Source organism: Grus americana, chromosome 2 (assembly GCF_028858705.1).
Source record: "Grus americana isolate bGruAme1 chromosome 2, bGruAme1.mat, whole genome shotgun sequence".
NCBI classification, from domain to species: domain Eukaryota; kingdom Metazoa; phylum Chordata; class Aves; order Gruiformes; family Gruidae; genus Grus; species Grus americana.
In genome coordinates this window covers 107,326,346-107,345,523 of record NC_072853.1, presented here as the reverse complement: position 1 = coordinate 107,345,523, position 19,178 = coordinate 107,326,346, and the positions used below count along the sequence as shown (strand labels likewise).

Below are 19,178 nucleotides of genomic sequence, written 5' to 3'. Positions count from 1 at the left end.
CTAAAAGAAAAATTGCAATCCTTTCTCTAGTCTTCGGTGAATTTGGAATCAGTCTCATAATCGAAAAATTAGATGCAATGGTTACAGAAAAGAATTTGGTATTGTATTCTTTAGTGGCAACTTTGTAAATAGTGGTATGTGGTAGCAGCATTATAGGCAGAACCAGAAGTTTTTTTCCAAAAACAACACGCAGACTTCCAACTCAAGTTTTTCATGAGGCACTGAGTGCAATTTTGTGTGGGATAATAATTAACTTCTGTCACAAGAGTAGCCCTTCATAGCCACTGACTGATTTGTACTCCCAGACAGGCAGAAGTGTGCACAGAAACACGTTTTCTTGAAAATTGTCTCATTCACTGTGCTTCTTCCAACTGCTTCAGAGTCTAGGAGGCAAAACCAGTAAAATCAGCATGTTTATTCAGGCAGATAAGGCTTTATTTCTCAAAGGATGCAGGCTTCACCTATATTTATAAATTTATATATATTTTTATATATTTACATATGTATGTATATTTACATGTATTTCTGTGTCTTTATATATATACACACATATTGCATATTTATATATATTTAAATAGATGTCAAAGCAGGCGGGCAACACCAGGCTGTCAGACAGCAGCGGCAGCCCGAAGGCTGGTGCAGCTGGAAAGCCGGGGGGCTGCTGTGCTGGGCGCTGCGCAGGGCGCGGGCGATCCCCCCGCGCGGCTCCCGATCCGCGGTGCCCCGGCGGGGGACGTGTCCGGCTTCCCAAGCGAGCGGCGCGCAGGCGCCTCTCGCTCCCCAGCCCCGGTGAGATGCTCCCGGACGTGGGAAGGGGATCGCCCTGCCTTTCCCTGCCTCCTGCTTTATCTCCGGCTCTACTGCCCCACTTTTCCTCCTCTTAGCCCAGTCTTCTGGCTGGATCTCATTATTTTTTTTTTTCGTTGTTGTAGGTTGTAATTTTTTTTTAATGTTGCCCGCTCCCCGGGAGCCCGTTTGCCACCCGCTCTCCGTAGCTCCTGCTCCTCCAAATAGCGGTATCTGAAGGCAGACCCGCCTGTTGATTATCCCCCACTCCCCTTCTCTCCGCTTCCACCCACCCTCTGTCCCCACCCCTCCCTCCGCCTGATTTCAAACCTTTGCATGGTGTTTTGGTGTCATTAGGAGATTAACATCCCTGGAGCACCAGGGGAGGAGGAGGAAGAGGAGGGTGGAGAGGGGAGAGAGAGAGAGAGACAGCAGGCAGGCAGGCAGGCAGGAAGGAAGGAAGGTTGGCATATTAACACGAGTGAGGCTCTCCTCCCGCCGTCCCAGCCACCCCGGCTCCTTGGTGGCAGCGGAGGGGGGCGTTTGCCGGCGCCGCGGGTTGCGGCCGGCAGCTGGCGGGCTGCGCCCGGTGCCCGCGTCCGCGGAGCTGCGGCGGCGGGGGCTGCCTGCGGGCGTGCGGCCGCGGCTCCTGCTCGCAGCCCCCCTCTCTTTTATGAGCAGCGAGGCGGAGGAGCGGCAGCGGGGGACACCAGGAGGAGCATTTCTTCCCCGGGGTTTATGAATGGCACTGACATGGAGGAAATACCGTTTCAGAAAGTCAAGACCAAGAGGAAGAAGTGCTGCCACTGCTGCTGCTCCCCGCCGGCTGCCGCGGCGGCGGGAGCGGGAGCCGGGCTCGGGGACCCCCCTCCCTTGCTGCTGCTGGATGCCATCGCCTGCGAGGACGAGTTTGACTGCAAGGAGCTGGAGGCTCTCTTCCAGAGCTACAACCTGAAGCTGGAGCAGACGTCCACCCTCAAGGCGCTGGCCGTCCTCATCGTGCTCACCGCCAGCCTGGCACTGGTGGAGCTGCTCTCCGGCCCCAGCCTGACTATCTCCAAAGGCTCACACCCGGTGCACTGTATCATCTTCCTCTCCCTCTTCATCGTCACCAATGTCAAGTATCTGCAGGTCACCCAGCTGCAGCAGATCGTCAAGCTCACCTTGCTCTTCAGCTTCACCTTCTCCTTCCTCTGCTGCCCTTTCTCGCTCGGCGCCTACGGCATGGAGCCCCCCAGCGCCCCCGAGCAGGGCATGTGGCAGCTCATGCTGGTCACCTTCGTCTCCTACTCGCTGCTGCCCGTCCGGACCCTGCTGGCCATCGTCTTCGGGCTGGTGGTGTCTGTCTCCCACCTCATCGTCACCGCCACCTCCGTCAGTGCCAAGCGGCAGCGGCTCTGGAGGACGGTGAGAGAGGGCCGGGCCGGGCACTGCAGCACTGCACAGCCGCGCGGTGCGTGCCCGGCGGGCGGGGAAGCGCGGAGAGGCGCGGAGCGCGCCCCGGGGGGCGGCGGAGGCTGCATGCCGCCCCCTGCGCAGCCAGCCGGGGTGGCGGCGGCGCCAGGAGGTGACTGGGGAGTACCCGGTGTGTCCCCGGCGGGGAAGGGGCGAGCACGCACCTGTGCTTCGGGCCGTGCCTGTAGTTCCCGAAAGTTTCCGGGAGGCAGTGGGGGATAGGGCGGCTCCTGGGAGACGGGAGCCAGCACTACCGTTTCCACGCTGGGGCAGGTGCAGGGGCACCGCATGCACGGTCAGTGCGAATCCAGTGCATATAAATAACAGCGCTTGACTCAGTACAAACTTGGCATAGACAATAAGCTGCGTGTGCTAATAACACTCGATCGAGTTGATTCGTATCCTCGCTGCCTCTCTCAGCCGTGGACCCTTCGTGCCCACAGCCCATCTCAGGGGCTCTGCAGAAACGAGCTGAAATAGGTGGGACACTCAAAGGGGGAAACCCACCTCGCTTTCTCCCAGCGAATGAGGCATTCCCCCTTCAGTTTCCCCAGGGCAGCTGCTGCCCTCTCTCCACAGACATTACTTCGTATGTCAGTCAACTTCCTAGCGGTTCCCTTTCCCCTCTGAATTAATCCAGCAAAACCTCCCTCTGCAGCAAGCATCTTTGGAAACGTGCTGCTGCACTCTCCCCCCTCCCCCGAGTAGCTATTTATAGCCCTGCAGGGCTTTCTCCGGCTCCCGTGGCCTGATGGGCCGCACTGGCAGGGGGAGGAGGACGAGGAGATGCGCGTGTGGGAAATGCTGGGGCTGGGACTCGGGGTTTGCTGCTTAAGGCTCTGTTATGTAGTGCCTCCGAACCACTGGGAAAGAGAAATTGAAAAAATTTTTGTGTCCTCCCTCGTATTGCATTGATTATGCCTGCCCTCAGGGGAAGCACGTGTGTTCTGGGGTCTAGATTGGTGTTAAACAACAATTTAATGCATAATTGAAGTACTTAGTGCATTGCTTCTCCTGAATCCTGGTATTATTCTCCCTGGCTGTGTAAGGCTGTGTTGTGATGCTAGGACGTGCACAGTTGGCATGGTCATAAACACTGCCATAAGCAGAATTGCACACCTTTGTGGCCAGAACCGTGAATTCCTTCTTACATGCTTGCACAGACACACACCCCCCAGTGTGACATACATGCACATAATGGAGATACACAGGGACAATCAAAAGAGTGAGGTTACTGAGTCAAACAGGATTATTCATGGCTTCATGCTGCTGAGCTGGTGGACAAAATAAATTGTATATTTTGAAGGGGAAGAGAGAGATAAGCTGAGCTTTATGATTTACCCAGATAATCTGATGTCTATTTTTAAATGTGTGATTTAGAGTTTCCATGAGAGGGAGAGCTGATGAAATGCAGGAACACTGAGAGGAGCCTTCCTTAAAAGCATCCAAAAGGATGCTAAACACACTAGAATATTTCTCTATGAGTAGGGCTGAAGATAGTTCTTTTTACTGGAGTACCAATTAGTCCTTATGGGGGGGTCCAGGCTATCCTGGCTGCCCTGGCACAGAGGCAGATTTTCCTTGATGCCAAGTTGCAGTTCAGTGTGGCATCTGCTGTTCTAGACAAACAACATAAAGAAGCTGACAATAAGGTCTGCTCACTAAATAATCTAACCAAGGGCTTGAATGTGAAACATTTTGAAGAGAGGAAATCTGCTAACTTTCTTTCTTCACACTAGTTTAACTTAGTTACTCAACAGGCAAGAAGCTGGCTTAAAAATACATAGAAATAGTTGACTAGCAGCTGGTGTAACAGACATATGTTTCTTTGTCACCACCCTCCCCCCCCCACCAAAGTAATACCAGTAATTTGTATGCAGTTCCCAGAGCAGTGTGCTTTGCTGGTAATAGGAGGCAGAGACCAGCTCTGAGTCAAGCAAGATAACTAGTCTGTGAACTTGTATCGCACAGAAACACACATTGATTTGTCTCATATTTGCAAGCAAAAAGTCTTCAGATTTGAAGACTATCTCTGTGTATGGAAGGGACTCTTCCCTTACACAGAAGCTGTTTCTTCTTTTCCAAAGAACAATTTCACAATGGTTGGAAATTTAAAGCTGTGTAAAGGCTGCATCATCTGATTTTTATTTGCCTGGCCCAAGAGTAGCCCAGCCTTTTTTGTAAAGGCTAGAATGGATACTGGCTCACAGTCTGGATCTGCTTCCCAGCCAGCGGATTTTATCATGACCGTCCCAGTGCTTGTAGACATAGCATGCACTCAGCCTGTCAGGGAGACAGGACTGCTCTATGCAGAGCTGCAATAGCATGAATGGCTTTGTTCTTTCTCCCAAACCCTTGCGCCCTAGCCCCTAGCAAACAGGTGAGTTTAAATCTTTAAATAGAAACTTGCTGTATCCAGAAATGCAGAAGCACCTGCAGCATCCACTGAGGCCAGTGTTCTGTTAAAGAAGTCTTTGATTTTTGGGTGATTCAGACAGGAAAACAATTTTATTTTTGTTTAGCCTGAGCTTTAAGAGAGCACAGATCTAGTAACTTCCATTGAAGTTAAACTGGCAAGTTAAGTTGTCAGCAAGACCAAGCACTTCATGTTGTTTAAAGCTCAACCCATTAAAAAACGGGCATAGCCAAGTTAAGGGGTTTGTTCTGAGGTGGGCTTTTGGATGCACATCTTCTATTCCATGCTATCTGAGGAATCACCATATGGAAATCTTCGGATGCCAGAAGCCTCACTGACTTCAACAGTGCTGAATCAGACCCTGAGTGGGTCCTGTGAAGTGCTTAAAATTTGCATTCATGTAAATGTACAAACACTTCAGCATATTAAGATCAATGGATTGGCTCATTGTGGGAGAAGTTTATTATGAGGTCTAGACAGTAAAAGACGTTTAGTTTGTAAGTGAGAGTTTTCTGACAGCACAGTGTTGTCTGTGGGTGGTCTGTGGAGATCACAGGCTGATTTCTTCTAGCTGTCTCCATCATTAGATGTCATGTCATGTCATGTCATGTCATGTCATGTCATGTCATGTCATAGTTGAGACACAGGTATGTTTAAAAGTAAGAGGAGAGGAGGACACAAGTGCAGGGAGGCAAAGCAAGCCAGGGGAGTAATGTGGCAAAACTTGATCTTCATCTTTCCACTCAATAGCTGTTTTTTCATCAAATGAAAGATGCCAATCTGCTAATCTGTCCTGCTTATTTCTTAAGAGAAATGTAGAATTAGATTATATACAAATACATAAAAATAAGTGGAATATTAAAAATATGCAAAGTATTTGTGGGCAACCTTGGCCCCATTTGGAATGAGTTCATGGCAAAAGACATGCTGACTTCACAGCTTGTTTTGCATGTCCTATTTGACACTGTGATAAGGATGTAAATAGTGTATATAACCAATAGTGTATTGGTCATGTTAGTTGGACTCTCACTTCCTGTGGAGTCATGGAAGAAAATGTTCATGCCATATAATGTGACAAGGCTGAACCTACAAATGAAGTTTTCACAGCTTGGACTCTAGTATTTTCTTTTTTTTTTTTTTTCCTTTTTTCCCCTGCAGCTTCCAGATGTGTTAGGTGCTTCAGAGCAGTAACAGAAATACAAAACCCTGCCCCAAGGAGCTTAGCCTAATTTTTGTTGCGATGCAGTGAGTGGGTGTTGGAGACATTAAGGCCAGATGGGGTGAGGAAGGCAAAGTCTGCTCACAGAAATTATGAGGTGGTGGCATGTGCACAGTTTCATGACTTTAATATTAAATAACTGCTTTTGTCCTTCTAAATACTTTTGTCCCCTTGATTTTTAAAAAAATGTGTGCTCATTTCCAGAAAATTCAAAAGCAAATGATGCACCAACAAAGTGCCCTCATACATCACAGAAATCTTTGTGAAAGCAAATCTTTTGTGAAAACCAAAGTTCCAACATGAGTAACAAAGAGCAGAAGAAAGAAAAGTACTATCATAAATTAGTGATTTTTTTTTTTTTCAGCAATGTGGTAAAATAAATGTTGTAGCATTTTTCTGGCTGTATTTAAAACTGGTTTTATGCATGCATTTATGTATTTGTATGATTAGCAGTTTTATTGATTCAGCAAGTACTAAAATGTAGTGGGGAATGGGTAGACTATGAAAAGGATATCGTGGAGGAAACTGGTAACAGTTATTTAAAATAATTTATTTAATACTTAGAATTTTATTTTATCTTAACTGTTTGCAGTTTAGTGTGATAGTAGTCTGGAATATCACAAGGAATTATCATTATCATACCAAAGTTAATCTTATTTCTGCTAATGTTTAAAATGTAATTAATGAATACATCACTGACAGAACTGTTACTCTCCACACCTTTGTCTCTCACACAGAAGGTAGAGTCTAGCAGCCTAATAAAAAAGATTGCAAATCAAAGACAGCTCAGCTCCATTGTCGTTATTATTTGGTGCAAAGCTCAGGTTTTCTCCTTCAAGCATATAAAGTACTGCTGAGGGACTGTACTAGTTCATTCTCTGTGGTGCTTTTCAAATATTCAAGTATCAAGAGTATCTCTAGTATTGCAAACATATCTGTGCACTAATAATCTGTTTGAATTCACTGTTTCCTCTTTTTTGAAAGATTGGGACCACTGTTCTTAGAGATTCTCAATATCTGTGTGTAACTCAAGTTGACATTTAGTCCATATTAAAAGATTGGTAAAACTTCCTCGCCCCGCCCTAGTTAAAGTGGGATTTTAATCTTCCTTTGTGGCATGGGGATTGCTAGGCATTGACCACAGTCCATTTACCTAGGGGCTGAAGTATAGGGTTTTTTATGGAATGTAGAGCTCAGTGTCTTTTTCCACATAGAGATTAATATGCTTTTGGCTGCCTGAGTCTGCAAACTGCTGACACTGCTATTCTTCATGGGTTTCCAAACAATAACAGCATGCTGATGGTTCTGCATGCTTGAGAAACAAGAAGCCTTTGGGAAACTAGCAAGAATGATACAGACTTGTAGAAATAGTAAATAACAAACAATTTATCAGATAAGTTTAGTTGTTTTTCTCCTACTTAACAGCCTGGGGAGAATGCAGCTTCCCTCCAGTGAATTTCACCATATTCACAATTTTATAAGAATTTTATTTTTTTGGTAGCAGCTCTTTGCAATGATTTGTCATATGACCTTTGTTTGGACACCTGTAGCTAGGGTGGTACTGTTTGTATTGCAATAACACCTGTGGGTCCCCATGATGGACCAGTTGCCTGTTAACTAGGTCAGGGAATAAATACATGCCAAAAGGACAGACTTTCTCCTTGGCTCTACCTCTTCCTCTCCCATCTGTACTTTTCATTTGGAAAAAACTTCCCACGGAAATGTACATTGAATTTGCTAATGGTAAGCTCTGACTGACTTGTCAAACATCTCTTATCATATCATATCATAGTCTTGTTAGGTTCAAAATCTTGTTTATGGACAAAGAGGAAATGCATCTTATAAAAAGCTAGGAATTTATTTTTTTAGTGTAGTTGAAAACTTAACCAGCTAATCAAAGAATCATTAGTAGGCTAGAACCCATTATTACCAAAGAAAAAGAGATCTTCTATGCAGAAAATGTTTTAATAATAGTAAAGCAGCTAACATTGTTATACACTCACTTTCTACTCTCTTTCCTTGATGTTATGCTCATCCTTCCCCTGCTTCTCCAAGTCTTAAGGTTGGTGGCTTCATTCTGCTAGTGGTGTTACCTGTGTTGGCAGCATCTGGAGTCCTTCACTGGAAGGAATGGGATGTTCATGTCAATGGCTTCTTCTTCTTTGATCTAGGATCCACTTGGTGACATTTTTATAAGTTTGCTAATATGTATTTCTCTTTATTGGTCTACAGCTCCATGTTACATCCAAATTTAATATATGTGGTTCCTTTTATGCATGTTAGATAGTTATTCTTCATTTTCTTTGTTACACCTAAACCCAGTTTTGTCCATCTTCAGGTCTGCATTTCTTTAACTGACAACTGATGAGTCTTTATTATAGCTATGGGTGTTGTCTTCAGTACCAAGCATATGCCCTATCTTTTGTAATCCCATGGCTATACTCCTCTACATCATCTCCTGTGTCTCCACTTCTCAAGGTCTCTGCTATGTTTCTGCATACTACATCATTATGTTATAGTCATAAAACTGTCATGCATGCAAAGATAAGCAAAAGTAACACAAATTAGCTACAGGCATCTGGTCAATACTTTGAGCCCAGAGCAAGCCTGACATGCCTCAGTCCAGAGGTCTTGCAAACTCAGTACAAATCTTATGGTTTTCTATATAGCAATGGCAATACATTATTACAGGGCTACATGGTTGCAGTCTTTGTTAATATGCGTATGGTTTAGACTGTCTCCACGTGTCTTATTGCTTTCATTTTAATACTAACAAAGTGGGCCAAATGGTGGCTTCATTTCAAAATGGTAAAATTTTATTGTCTAGACCCTGGTCAATAGCAAAACATTGCACCTGATGTTAGTAGTTAGGGACTATATTTAGTTTACATACTTACTGTGTGAAAAAGCAGTTCCCATATGTGTTTGTGCAGCTCTGAGCTCAGGGGCTCCCAATTTGTGTTTAAAGATCTTAGAGGCTTCTATGGGATACATTATTGAGGGTTTCTATTTCTTTCTTCCTTCATTTCTTTCTTCCTTCATTTCTTTCTTCCTTCATTTCTTTCTTCCTTCATTTCTTTCTTCCTGAACATGTAATTTTGGATATACTCAGTGCTAAACTCATATGAGAAAATTTTCATAACAGGGAATAGTTGTCCTTGATGTGATCTGCCATTTCTTCTTTTGGATTCAAACTTCTAAATTTTTTTTCCCATCTTGTTTTCCACAGTTGTTATTATAGTGCAGTGCCTTGCTGGACAGAACCAGTGTAACACAACATCTAGCTCATGCAGGTTTTAATTTCTTTTCATCTACTTTAAACACAGCCCTGAATGTCTGCATGTCTATATTAGATGACCCTTACTAACTAGAGCACAAGTTTTCTTTCTGTCTTTTTCTTATCTCATTCTGTCAGTTTAGATGCATTGCATTCTTACATGCTCAATTCTGCTGTTGCCATTTCAGAAGACATCAGCTAGCATAAAATATATTTTTCTGTCTATTGTGGTTAGTTATTTTCTTGTACTTTCTTAGATTCAAAAGGCCATATACTCCAGTCTTCCCTACAGGAATAAAGTACTACAAAACATAACTAAATGTGGATGGCATGGGTGGAAGGAGGGGATGAGCCAGAACAGCATCATTCCTTGTTGCTTGTAAGGTCTTGGTTGTGCCAATGTGGAATAATTGTTAGAAGCCTTTTATGAGCAAGGCAAAGGAATGGCATGATTTCATGCAGGTTTCATGTTCTGATTAGTTCATAATATGTTATAAGAAAATTTCATCTTGGACTTAAAATGTTTGTGGTTTACAACTCTTGAACATTGCTGACAGGAAGGAGTCGGACAGTATGAACATCTGCAAAACCCTTGCTGTTGGGAAGGGGAGGCAACAGTGCAAGTGGAAGAGGCTGATTCAAGATTTGGGGCTGAGCTCTGTGTTTGTCTTGCTATAATGGATGGGTCTGAGAGACCATCAAAGAGTATAATGTAACCCATATGTTTTGTTTTAAAATTTCTGAAGTATGTGATTTCCTTTCTTACTTTCTTCCTCTGGGAAACTTTTAATGGAAGGAATTAGCTCTGCTTCCATTTTTTAAAATATGTACCTGGAGGAATTTGAGGAAACAACATAGTTACTACTCTGTCCACCTGTTCGTTCTGTATTTGGAATAACCAAAGACAATAGCATTACCTTTCATTTACTCAAGTGTAATCTGGGCAAAGCACTTCCTTCAATTAAAATAGAAATTTTAATTTGTATAAATGTACAATAAATATAACACAGCAATATTTATTCTGTATGAACTTTCCACATGATTCCTGAAAGAAATAAATTCACCAAACACGTTGTATGTACAGAAAAGCTGTTTTCTTCAGCAGTATTTGAAGTAGTGAAAGATCCCAGACATGTGAATCTGGTGTGGCTTTAAGGCAGGCAATAAAGTGAGACAAAGCTGTAAGAAATTTAGTTATTTCTTTAGTTGTGGTTCTGGAACCACAGAAGTCCTTTGTCATTCAGAGGTGCATGTTGCAAGAAATCATCTAAGTGTGGCTAATATGAAAAATGTTATAGAACAGTATTCCACTATAACACCACTTTTCAGATATTCATTCTGGAGCAAGGTGTTCATTATTGGATTCAGTAACAAGTGGTTGTGCATCCTCCTATACAACTTTATAGAAGTAAAGATAATTAACTGTTCTTTACAGTGTTAGCACATAAAATTAAGGGGTGCTTATAGCCTACCTGACAGTTTTTCTTTTTGCATAGGTTGCTCATTCGTACACTACAATAGCACAGAAATATTTTTTGATTTCCATAAATCTGCTTATGATTCTCTCTTAGAAGATGAAAGTAATTATCAACCCACACAAAATTAGGAAATTAAATAACACTAATAAACACAGTTGCAGAAGAGATTTACATAAAATATATCCTTAATTTGAAGTATCAGCAGCCTGAAAACGAATATTGTGCTTGAGCAGAACTTGTGAAATTTGTTTATACAAAGTTCAGAATAGGCTTATACCTTCTAAGTAAAGAATGTACAGCGTGTGAGTTAATCTGTATAAAATACAATGTGGCAAAAGGAAGCTTTAAGGTAAATTCATCAATATTCGTTCAAAGGTGAAGGATATAGGCCTGAGCCTCACTTCACTTAAATACCAAAAAAACCATCTCACAGGGCTTTGGGGAGATTTATGTGATGTGCCCAAAATTCTGCTTGCCTGTAATAATGTAATTCCAGAATGATTTCACTGAAAGGGTGCACCATTTAATGTGAACTGCATAGGAAGTAGAGATCTGTTTGTTTACCTCATGACATGAAAGTAGTAATGGCAGCTGAAAGGATTCCTTATGGTCAAACAGGCCCGTAAGGGAGAAAAGCTATATCAGGATCAAATTCCCACAGTTGCAGATTGCAGGTTGTCTCAGGAGTCTGCTCTGCAGATCTCTGGTCACTGCTGTCATGGCAGTGGATGCTACTCCTCACCTGGGATTATGGATCACAGAGCTTTGATCGCTATGCTCTGGAAATGAAGGATGAGCCTTCACGGATGTCCTGTGTGATTCCCAGTACTGGCCTCTGCAACTGTTGTGCTGATGTCTCTGCTGATCATGTTGGTTTAATGCAAACCAAGCTGTAGTGGGGTTGTGGGGGGTTGAAGAAGCTTAGTTTTTAAGTCCATGGTTGAATTAGCTATGATGAGTGCTCTATCTGTCATTCATCTATGCTTTGAATTCTAAGGAGTAATGATGATTTTCAAAACAGAAGAACAAACTGAGCGTTATCTCCATGTTCACTATGTGAGTTTCCTCTTCCCACCCCCAGTAATGTAAATGACAGTAGTGAGTGATAGCTGCTTGAGTTCCTCCAGATGGGAAGTTTACATTAGTTTATTTGGCCTTCTCCATGCAGCCCTCTCTCTATTTTAGGCAGCAGTAGATTGAGGAGGTTGTGGCCAAGTTAATTTGCCTCATCTGTTAGTCAAAATTAACTGTTTTATCAATAGACCATTTCTTCTTGCTTACACTGTTAAAAAGATTAGTCTGAATTTTCCCTTTGAAGAGACTACAGCCTGAAGAGGGCATTCCTATTCTAAACTGCACTTCACAATATTGGTTAATATTAACACGATGGCTGAAACAGCTTTGGCAGGAGGGTAATGTGCTTTTCTAACTGAGAGTGCAGCTTCTGGAATATCCTTCACTGAAAAGGATGACGATATTTAAGAGGAGAGAGTGAGCTTCATTTGCTGGGCTGCTAATCACTTCCATTGCTATTACTAAATTTGAAATCTAGAAGAGGGCGATTGATAAAATTGTTTGGCATGGCTATTTTATATCAACAACATTATTTCCAAGCCTTATTTGATGTCTGACAGAAACATTAGGGGAATCGTGAATGAGTTCCTGAATACCCGCTCGCTATTTAGTGCAAATCTTATGTGTAGTTAACATATTTATTTGGTGGGCAATGTATAGAGTAAGCTATGGGATTTTCTTAGCTGTCTATGGGCAGGGGACATGAAAAATGTGCCTTTCTTATTCTTGGGTCTTAAGAGAAGATGCTGAAAAATTTTACAGTTGGTATTTATGGTTGGTATTTTACAGTTAGGATGAACAGAAATACTGAAATGGGCAACCACCACTTGCAAAACTATGAATTATTCTCTGTCCTTAACCAATATTTTTCTAGCATTGCTAGTTTATCATCAGAGGACTTAATAATTAAAAAAAAAAAGTTTTGCTTGCTTGCTTTTTTTCTTCTGCTGCTGCTGCTCTTGTGGAACCGGTCCCTGTCAGTTTTGTGCTGACTGCTGCAGTTCTTGGTACAGTGACCTCTATTGAACTTCCCCCAAAAGAGAAAATCAACCGGATACAAAAGAGGGAACATTCTCCTAGGATGGGGATGACTGCAGAAAGGAGGTGGATCTTTCCTAATTTCCCTAAGGGTGCCCAACGTTCAGTCCCAGGACTTCATCTGTCTTGTCAGTTAGTGAGTCTATTCTCATGAACCTTAGTCCCAAATGTCTATGGTATCGTTTGCAAGAGCCCCATTTCTCCAGCACGATGGTATACTAAAGAATTGAGCTTGGCTACTGATCATAATGATTTTGCCTTCTCTTGGGCAAAAGTTATAATACGTAAACTAGGGGGAAACTGTCTTTCTAACAAAATGTCTTACATACCCCTGAAGTTGTCTTTTGAATTTTAGAGTTGCTGGTCCTCTGTAAAGTTAGGAATTTGACACATATATAGTCCATTATCTAACATTCTCAGAGAAATTCTCTTCAAAGGGAGATATCAGGTGCTATCTTAGCTTTTCCCTTCTGTATGATAGTTGCTGCCATTCCACTCAAAAAATGGGCACCTGCATGGGCAGGTGCTGGCATGAAGAGGCTGGGAATAGGAAAGAGCAACCAATGTAAAAAAGAGGGCAGAAATACTTTTTTTTATTGTTCTGTTAGTTTATGTCCTTGTGTTGTAACAGCAGCCGTGTTGTCTTCACTGCTATGTGAACTTCAGTAGGCATAGCGTTAGCCCGATGACATCTTTTGTAAATGCAGCCTAACTTTTCACTTTATAGCTAATCACATGTGCATTAATTTAGATACAGATGTTTTCAAAATAGGTAAATTGGGGATATAACTAAAGGTTGGATTGATTTAGCATAGCTGCTAAAACAATGTTTTTCACTGATGGATCCTGGAAAAGCTTTCAGGTGCCAAACATTTATAAGAAATTTGCAAAAAAAAATTACTGTTAGAGACCAACAAGCATATTTTCTTATGTTTGAAAAACCCTTTAAAAGGGTTTTGTATTCAAGGATCCCTACTTAAGCCATTTATATAGAGGGACTAGTTTATTAAATGGTGCCAAAAGAAGAAAGTGACTTTTAAAAATGGCTGGAAGCAAATAAAATTTGTTTAAAGATTTTGAATTCCTACAAGGTGCCATTTTAGACATATTTAAATGCCCCAAAACTTTAAATATTGCATCAGTGTCCACAAGGAGGTTTTATAACCAGTATGGTGGACTCAATGAGTGAATCACAGAACCTATTAGTTCTAGAACATGTAATGAATGATGTGTCTGGTGCCAATTATAGAAGACACTATATGGGATTTTGATATGGGAAATCAATGGGCTTTGCATGTTAGCACGGAAATGTTATGTGAATATATTACTTCTTTCAGAATGGACAGAAACTATCTTCTCTGCATAAAAAATAGGCAATTTCTATCTTATACTATTACATTGGCTATATTTGGTTCTGAATACCTGAGTTACAAAAGAGGCACTACAAAGCCCCCTTAATTTTGACAGCAAAGATAATACCCTGTAATAATCTGTGCTCTTCAGCACTGCTGCATCCAGTCACAGTCAAGAGTAGAAGGAGATTCACAATATATTTAAATTTGTCTTGCAGTGTCTTTCAGGAAGAGGCCTTGCATAGTACTGTAGTTGCATGTATTGAAATAAAGATGTCTTGCAGCAAATTAATGGAAAACACAAAAGAGCGCTTGTTGAAAATTAATGATGCAGTACTTTAAATTACACTAGTTGTATATCCTGAAACCGGTCTCACGGAAGTACTGCTTGCTTAAGATGCCTCTTTTTAAATGACTGTTTTCTCATAGCAGCTGAGAAAACAGTAACACAAAGCAAACAAAGGATTGCTCCTGAACCTTACACATCAAATTCTAGGCTGAAATTCAGCTTGTCTTATTATTATTTACCATTGCTGTTATGGTAATGCTTACAAGTGTCAACTTTGATTAGCTTCTCAACTTACTGCTTGCTGCACGAGCGCACAAATAACAGGCAATCCCTTGTCCTTTGCTAGAGACAGCAAAGAACAGAAAAAAGACTAGAGATAGAGAAGCAAGATGATGTTCCAAAACTTAGAGGTCAATCAGAATAGATTGTGAGTCTCCTGACTCCAGCTGCAATTGTCTGGGACAAGAATTTCATATAGTAAAGGCTTCATCTTAAGCATTATAAAGCCCCAAGGAATAGTTTAAAATATTTCCATTTACTCTGGGCTAAGCCATACTGTCATGTTTTCTTCTTTTCAATTACTTTGAGATGAACCTTTTCCTCTGGTCTGCATGACTTGGGGCAGGATGTTCATAAAAGAGTGAGGAGTTTCATGTTACAGTTAAATGGAGCATGTTTATGAGGCACTTAAATTTTTTTCAATGTATTTGCCTCAGTAACTTTGTTATTAACTGCATAAGATGTAGATGAAAGGTTGAATTTGTTTACCCAAAGCAATGACGTGAATGTACACAACCAAGAACAGCTATTCATCTATATATTGTCCAATAATAGTCAAAATCATTTCACTTAATTTTTTCTCTCTTGGGAAAAGTGAAGCTACAAATATGTTTTTGAATAATTTGCCATCACATTTTAGAAGAAACCACCCATAATTTGTACATTTTAATGGCTATTCATTATAATTCTCTATCCCAGTTATACTGTTGAGATAAAGATGAATGGAGTTATGCCAGAGCGTATTGTATTTTAATTCCGATAATAGTAAGAAACTAACACTAAGCAATGTGAAATCTGAAAAAACAAACATGGTTCTTAAGTGCTGTTTTCTATAAAGGTTATTTGAATTTCTGTTTGATGTTTCTAAAGAAATATTAACAGGCTTTTTGAAGGCAGTACACTGGTTTACCTGCAGAGGATTTTGGCTTCTTTTTGCTCCACAACATAAAAGAGATAGATGTAAGATGAGTGTACCTGGCCAAGTTGAGAGAAAGCTTGAGGGAGTCAGTGGTTAGTCAAACCAAAAAGAGAAGCTGTCCTGTAACCCATTGCTAACTCAGGATCACTCCCAGGAGCAGCTTCACAAGTGTTGTTAGAAAAATGTTGCAATGCATATCATGGACTTTTACCTGTAGCTGTATGTTTGACAGCACATGGTTGAAGCATACTTTAGCACAACACATCAAAATGATCGAAGAACAGATAAAAAGTTTATGATGTGAGGAATATAAGTGGCTTTGTTTTATAAAATATTGTGTAAAATTACCATTTCCCTTCTCTTGTCTGCTGTCATTTGTGAAACTTTCACTGTGCTTGTTTTTTGCTATTTGAATATTACATTTGAATATTGCAAATGCTAGTCTCAAGTATACAATCACCTACACAAAGATAGAGCCAATTTATTCTGAAAGTTATTGAAAGAAGTATCTTGCCTGTTTTCTATTTTTTCTTTTTCCTCATTCAGTTTTTCCCTCCCAAAGGAAATGAGTCAGAGTACTCTTAATTTTTCATTCTGTCTGTCTCTTTTCCTCGTTAGTGTTCTTGCACAAGCCTCTCAAAGATTTTCCCTCAACTCATTTCTAAGCATCTCTATGGCTAGGGGAAGGTCTCTTTTTTGATATCTTTTCTGAATTCTTTTATTACACGGGCCATAAATATAAATTGCTGCATCTTGTCCTTGACTCCTGCTTGTGCAAAACCCTTAAAAGAGGAATTCATCTTGGTGCAGCTTCGATTCCTTACACTCTTCAAGAGTAGAAATTGATGCAGAAATGAGAAAAATCAAAGGTTTGCTTTATCCTGGAATAAGCGATTCACCCAGTGACGTCAGTGATGGGTTTGCTTGAATATGAGCATCAAGACTCCTCCATAGACTGTTTTTGGTATCAAAGTTCAGAAAACAGTAGGAAGTGTATTGGCTCTTTCTGCATGGTGTTTTGTACAATTTAAATTTGTGAACCTCTGATAGTAGTTGAGGGGTTGGTTTTTTTCCAGAGTTCTTGGAAAAAATAAAGCTCTCCGTGGTCCTAAAATTAAGAACATTTTGTGAGTTAAGTATTTGAACTAAACTCAAGTTTTCCTGCCTGCTTTATTTTAGCTTTCTGCATTTTATGCTTATTCTAAGGACATCTCCTTTACTCAATGATTATAGAGTAGGTCCTAATCTGATGGAGGTTTCTGGATGCAACCTCAGGGTCATTATTGAACAGCAGCAACAGAAAATGCTGACAGTACTTAAAACTGTTGGTGTTCCCTTTTTTTTTTTTTTTGGTCTTCTATTTGGTTAGAAGTTCTCTGCGTAACCCTGACCAGCAAGTGTAACATCCTAAGTGTGTTGTTCTTGACTTTCCATAAACACGTCACAAAAGTACAACTTCATGGGGTTTTTTTTGTTTGCTTTTGAAAGATCATTTATCATCAGCCAGGGGAAAAAAAAACACACCACTCAACCTTCTTAAAGTGAAGTTTGCTTTTTTTATGAATAAATACTGACTGTTCTCATCTTCTGAAGCTTTGATGAGAATGTTAAAAGCCTCCGGGACAATATAAATTGTGGCCCTTTACAAATATAGTTTCCAGGGTAACTAAAGGGGCTGCTGTTTCATAAACACTGTGCTCTCAAGCAGAAACATTTGTCTGTCTGCTGGAAGATTATTTTACATTTAAGCATGTTAATTTAAAAATCATATTTCCCCTGTGAAAAAATACCTCTATCATCCTCATTCAGGTCTGGACTATTTGAAAGTAAGGCATGGAAATATATTGTACAACTGCACTTGTAAGTGAGGTTTGGGCTGTAAATACAACAAGTGTGATATAAGAAAGCTGGCAGATTTCCTTGTGTGCTGCGGCAGTTTCCTTCCTCTACCACCCATCCAGGGACTGAGATGCAGCCCCCTACCAGTGCGGTGTGCTTTGACACTCCTGTCTGTTGGAAGATCACTGTTAAATCCCAGGTGAGATTTTCTTGCCATTAAGTTGTGGAAAGGGTGATTTTTTTTGATTGACAGAATATATTAGTGTTGTAGCTATGAAAAAAATGTGTACTTTGCTATTGACTTCAACACATGTACTTTCTGTGTGAAAAAAGTGATTGTGTTAATGAGCTTGTTTCATAAACTCCGTATACACTCATATACCTCTTGACTAACATCCTCCTCAAACAATTTAATCATTTGCAATGACCGGCACCATTTTCAACCTTTAGGCTCTGAATAAATTTCTCTATTGTTGATCTCCTTTTTTGTGATATACTGCTCCATATGATGGCAGCATTCCAAGCTTGGCTTTTGCATGTCCTATTTAAGTATTCCTGCAGTCTGCAGGACCAACACACAGTATGTAAACCCTACCCTTCTTATATGGTGTAATCAATGTACTATACGAACAGCTAATTAATTGACTTGGCTGGACTTAAATGACTTGTCAATAGATTGAAAGTGAAGTCCGTAGCACAGATGCAAAAAATTATTTAAGTGCCTTTCTAATTGTGCTTTGGGTAATGTATTTTCAGCGTCTGCAGTGTGATTAGTCTTGGTGAGATTTAGAGAACATGGTAAATACTGTGGTAACATTATTTAGCATTCTTGTGCAACTGAAGGGGTGTTTTAGGCACAATAGTTTTGGAAAATGAAGCAGATCTTGTCCTCAGCTGTATTTGCATAACTCTACTTGATTTCTGCACCAAATGCGTTCGTGCATATCCCAGTACTATACAAAACAATGACCTAGATTAGAAGCTCGTTTTAATTATGTATACTCAATTTAGTACATTTTAAAGAGTTACTCCATTTTTTTACTAATTTGAAATGAGGTGAGAACTTGTGCTTATTTGTTAAAACATCTGTCTCCAGTGAAGTTAGTTTACACACGTTTAGAGACTCCATTATTTCCTATTTTTTTAGCATTTCTTTCTTTCTTTTGTTCTTTTTTCTTTTTTCCCCTTCATGCTTTTTTGTTCTTTTTCTTTCATTCTTTTTCTTTCTCTCTTTCTCTCATTCCCCCTTTCCATCTTTCTTTCATTCCCTCTTTGATTCCATTTTTCTCTCACTCTTTCTCTCCTTCTCTCTTTCTCAGGTGATAGGAGAAAGAAAATAAACACTATTTGTTTCCTTCATTTATTTTCTTCCCTCAGGTACAAATGTTGACTTCACTCTGTTCATGCAGACTGCTCAGATGATGATTAACACAAGACTAGCACACTGGAAAATCTGTAGAGTACTGTACAGGGCTACAGACTGTGACCTTCTGTAGGAATGTGTTCTGTGTCTGATTTCACTGAGGATTTTGACTAGAAAAGCCTAAGGAAAAGTACAGATTTCAAGATTTGGTCTTCTGACTGCTTGTAGTCTTTCATGGATTAAAGCATTTTAACTTCTGACGCTTGAAACAAATTCTTTTTTTTTTTTTTTTGCACAGAGCAGCAGTGACCTACTCAGATCTCATCACCAAACTGGTCAGTAAATGTAAAGACATTCAAGCATAAATTTGTAAAGGTATCCTCTACTCACTGTT

General features: G+C 40.7%; 1 protein-coding gene across 1 annotated transcript in view; it reads left to right on the top strand.

The window, feature by feature from the left end:
* The first annotated feature begins 550 nt into the window (after positions 1–550).
* The window catches only part of ADCY1 (adenylate cyclase 1), a 165,473-nt gene continuing 146,845 nt past the window's right edge, over positions 551–19,178 (top strand). The window contains exon 1 of the mRNA XM_054814354.1: positions 551–2,193. Within this exon, the coding sequence (XP_054670329.1) occupies positions 1,525–2,193 (669 nt within the window). The 5' untranslated portion in view covers positions 551–1,524. The remainder of the gene's footprint in view (positions 2,194–19,178) is intronic.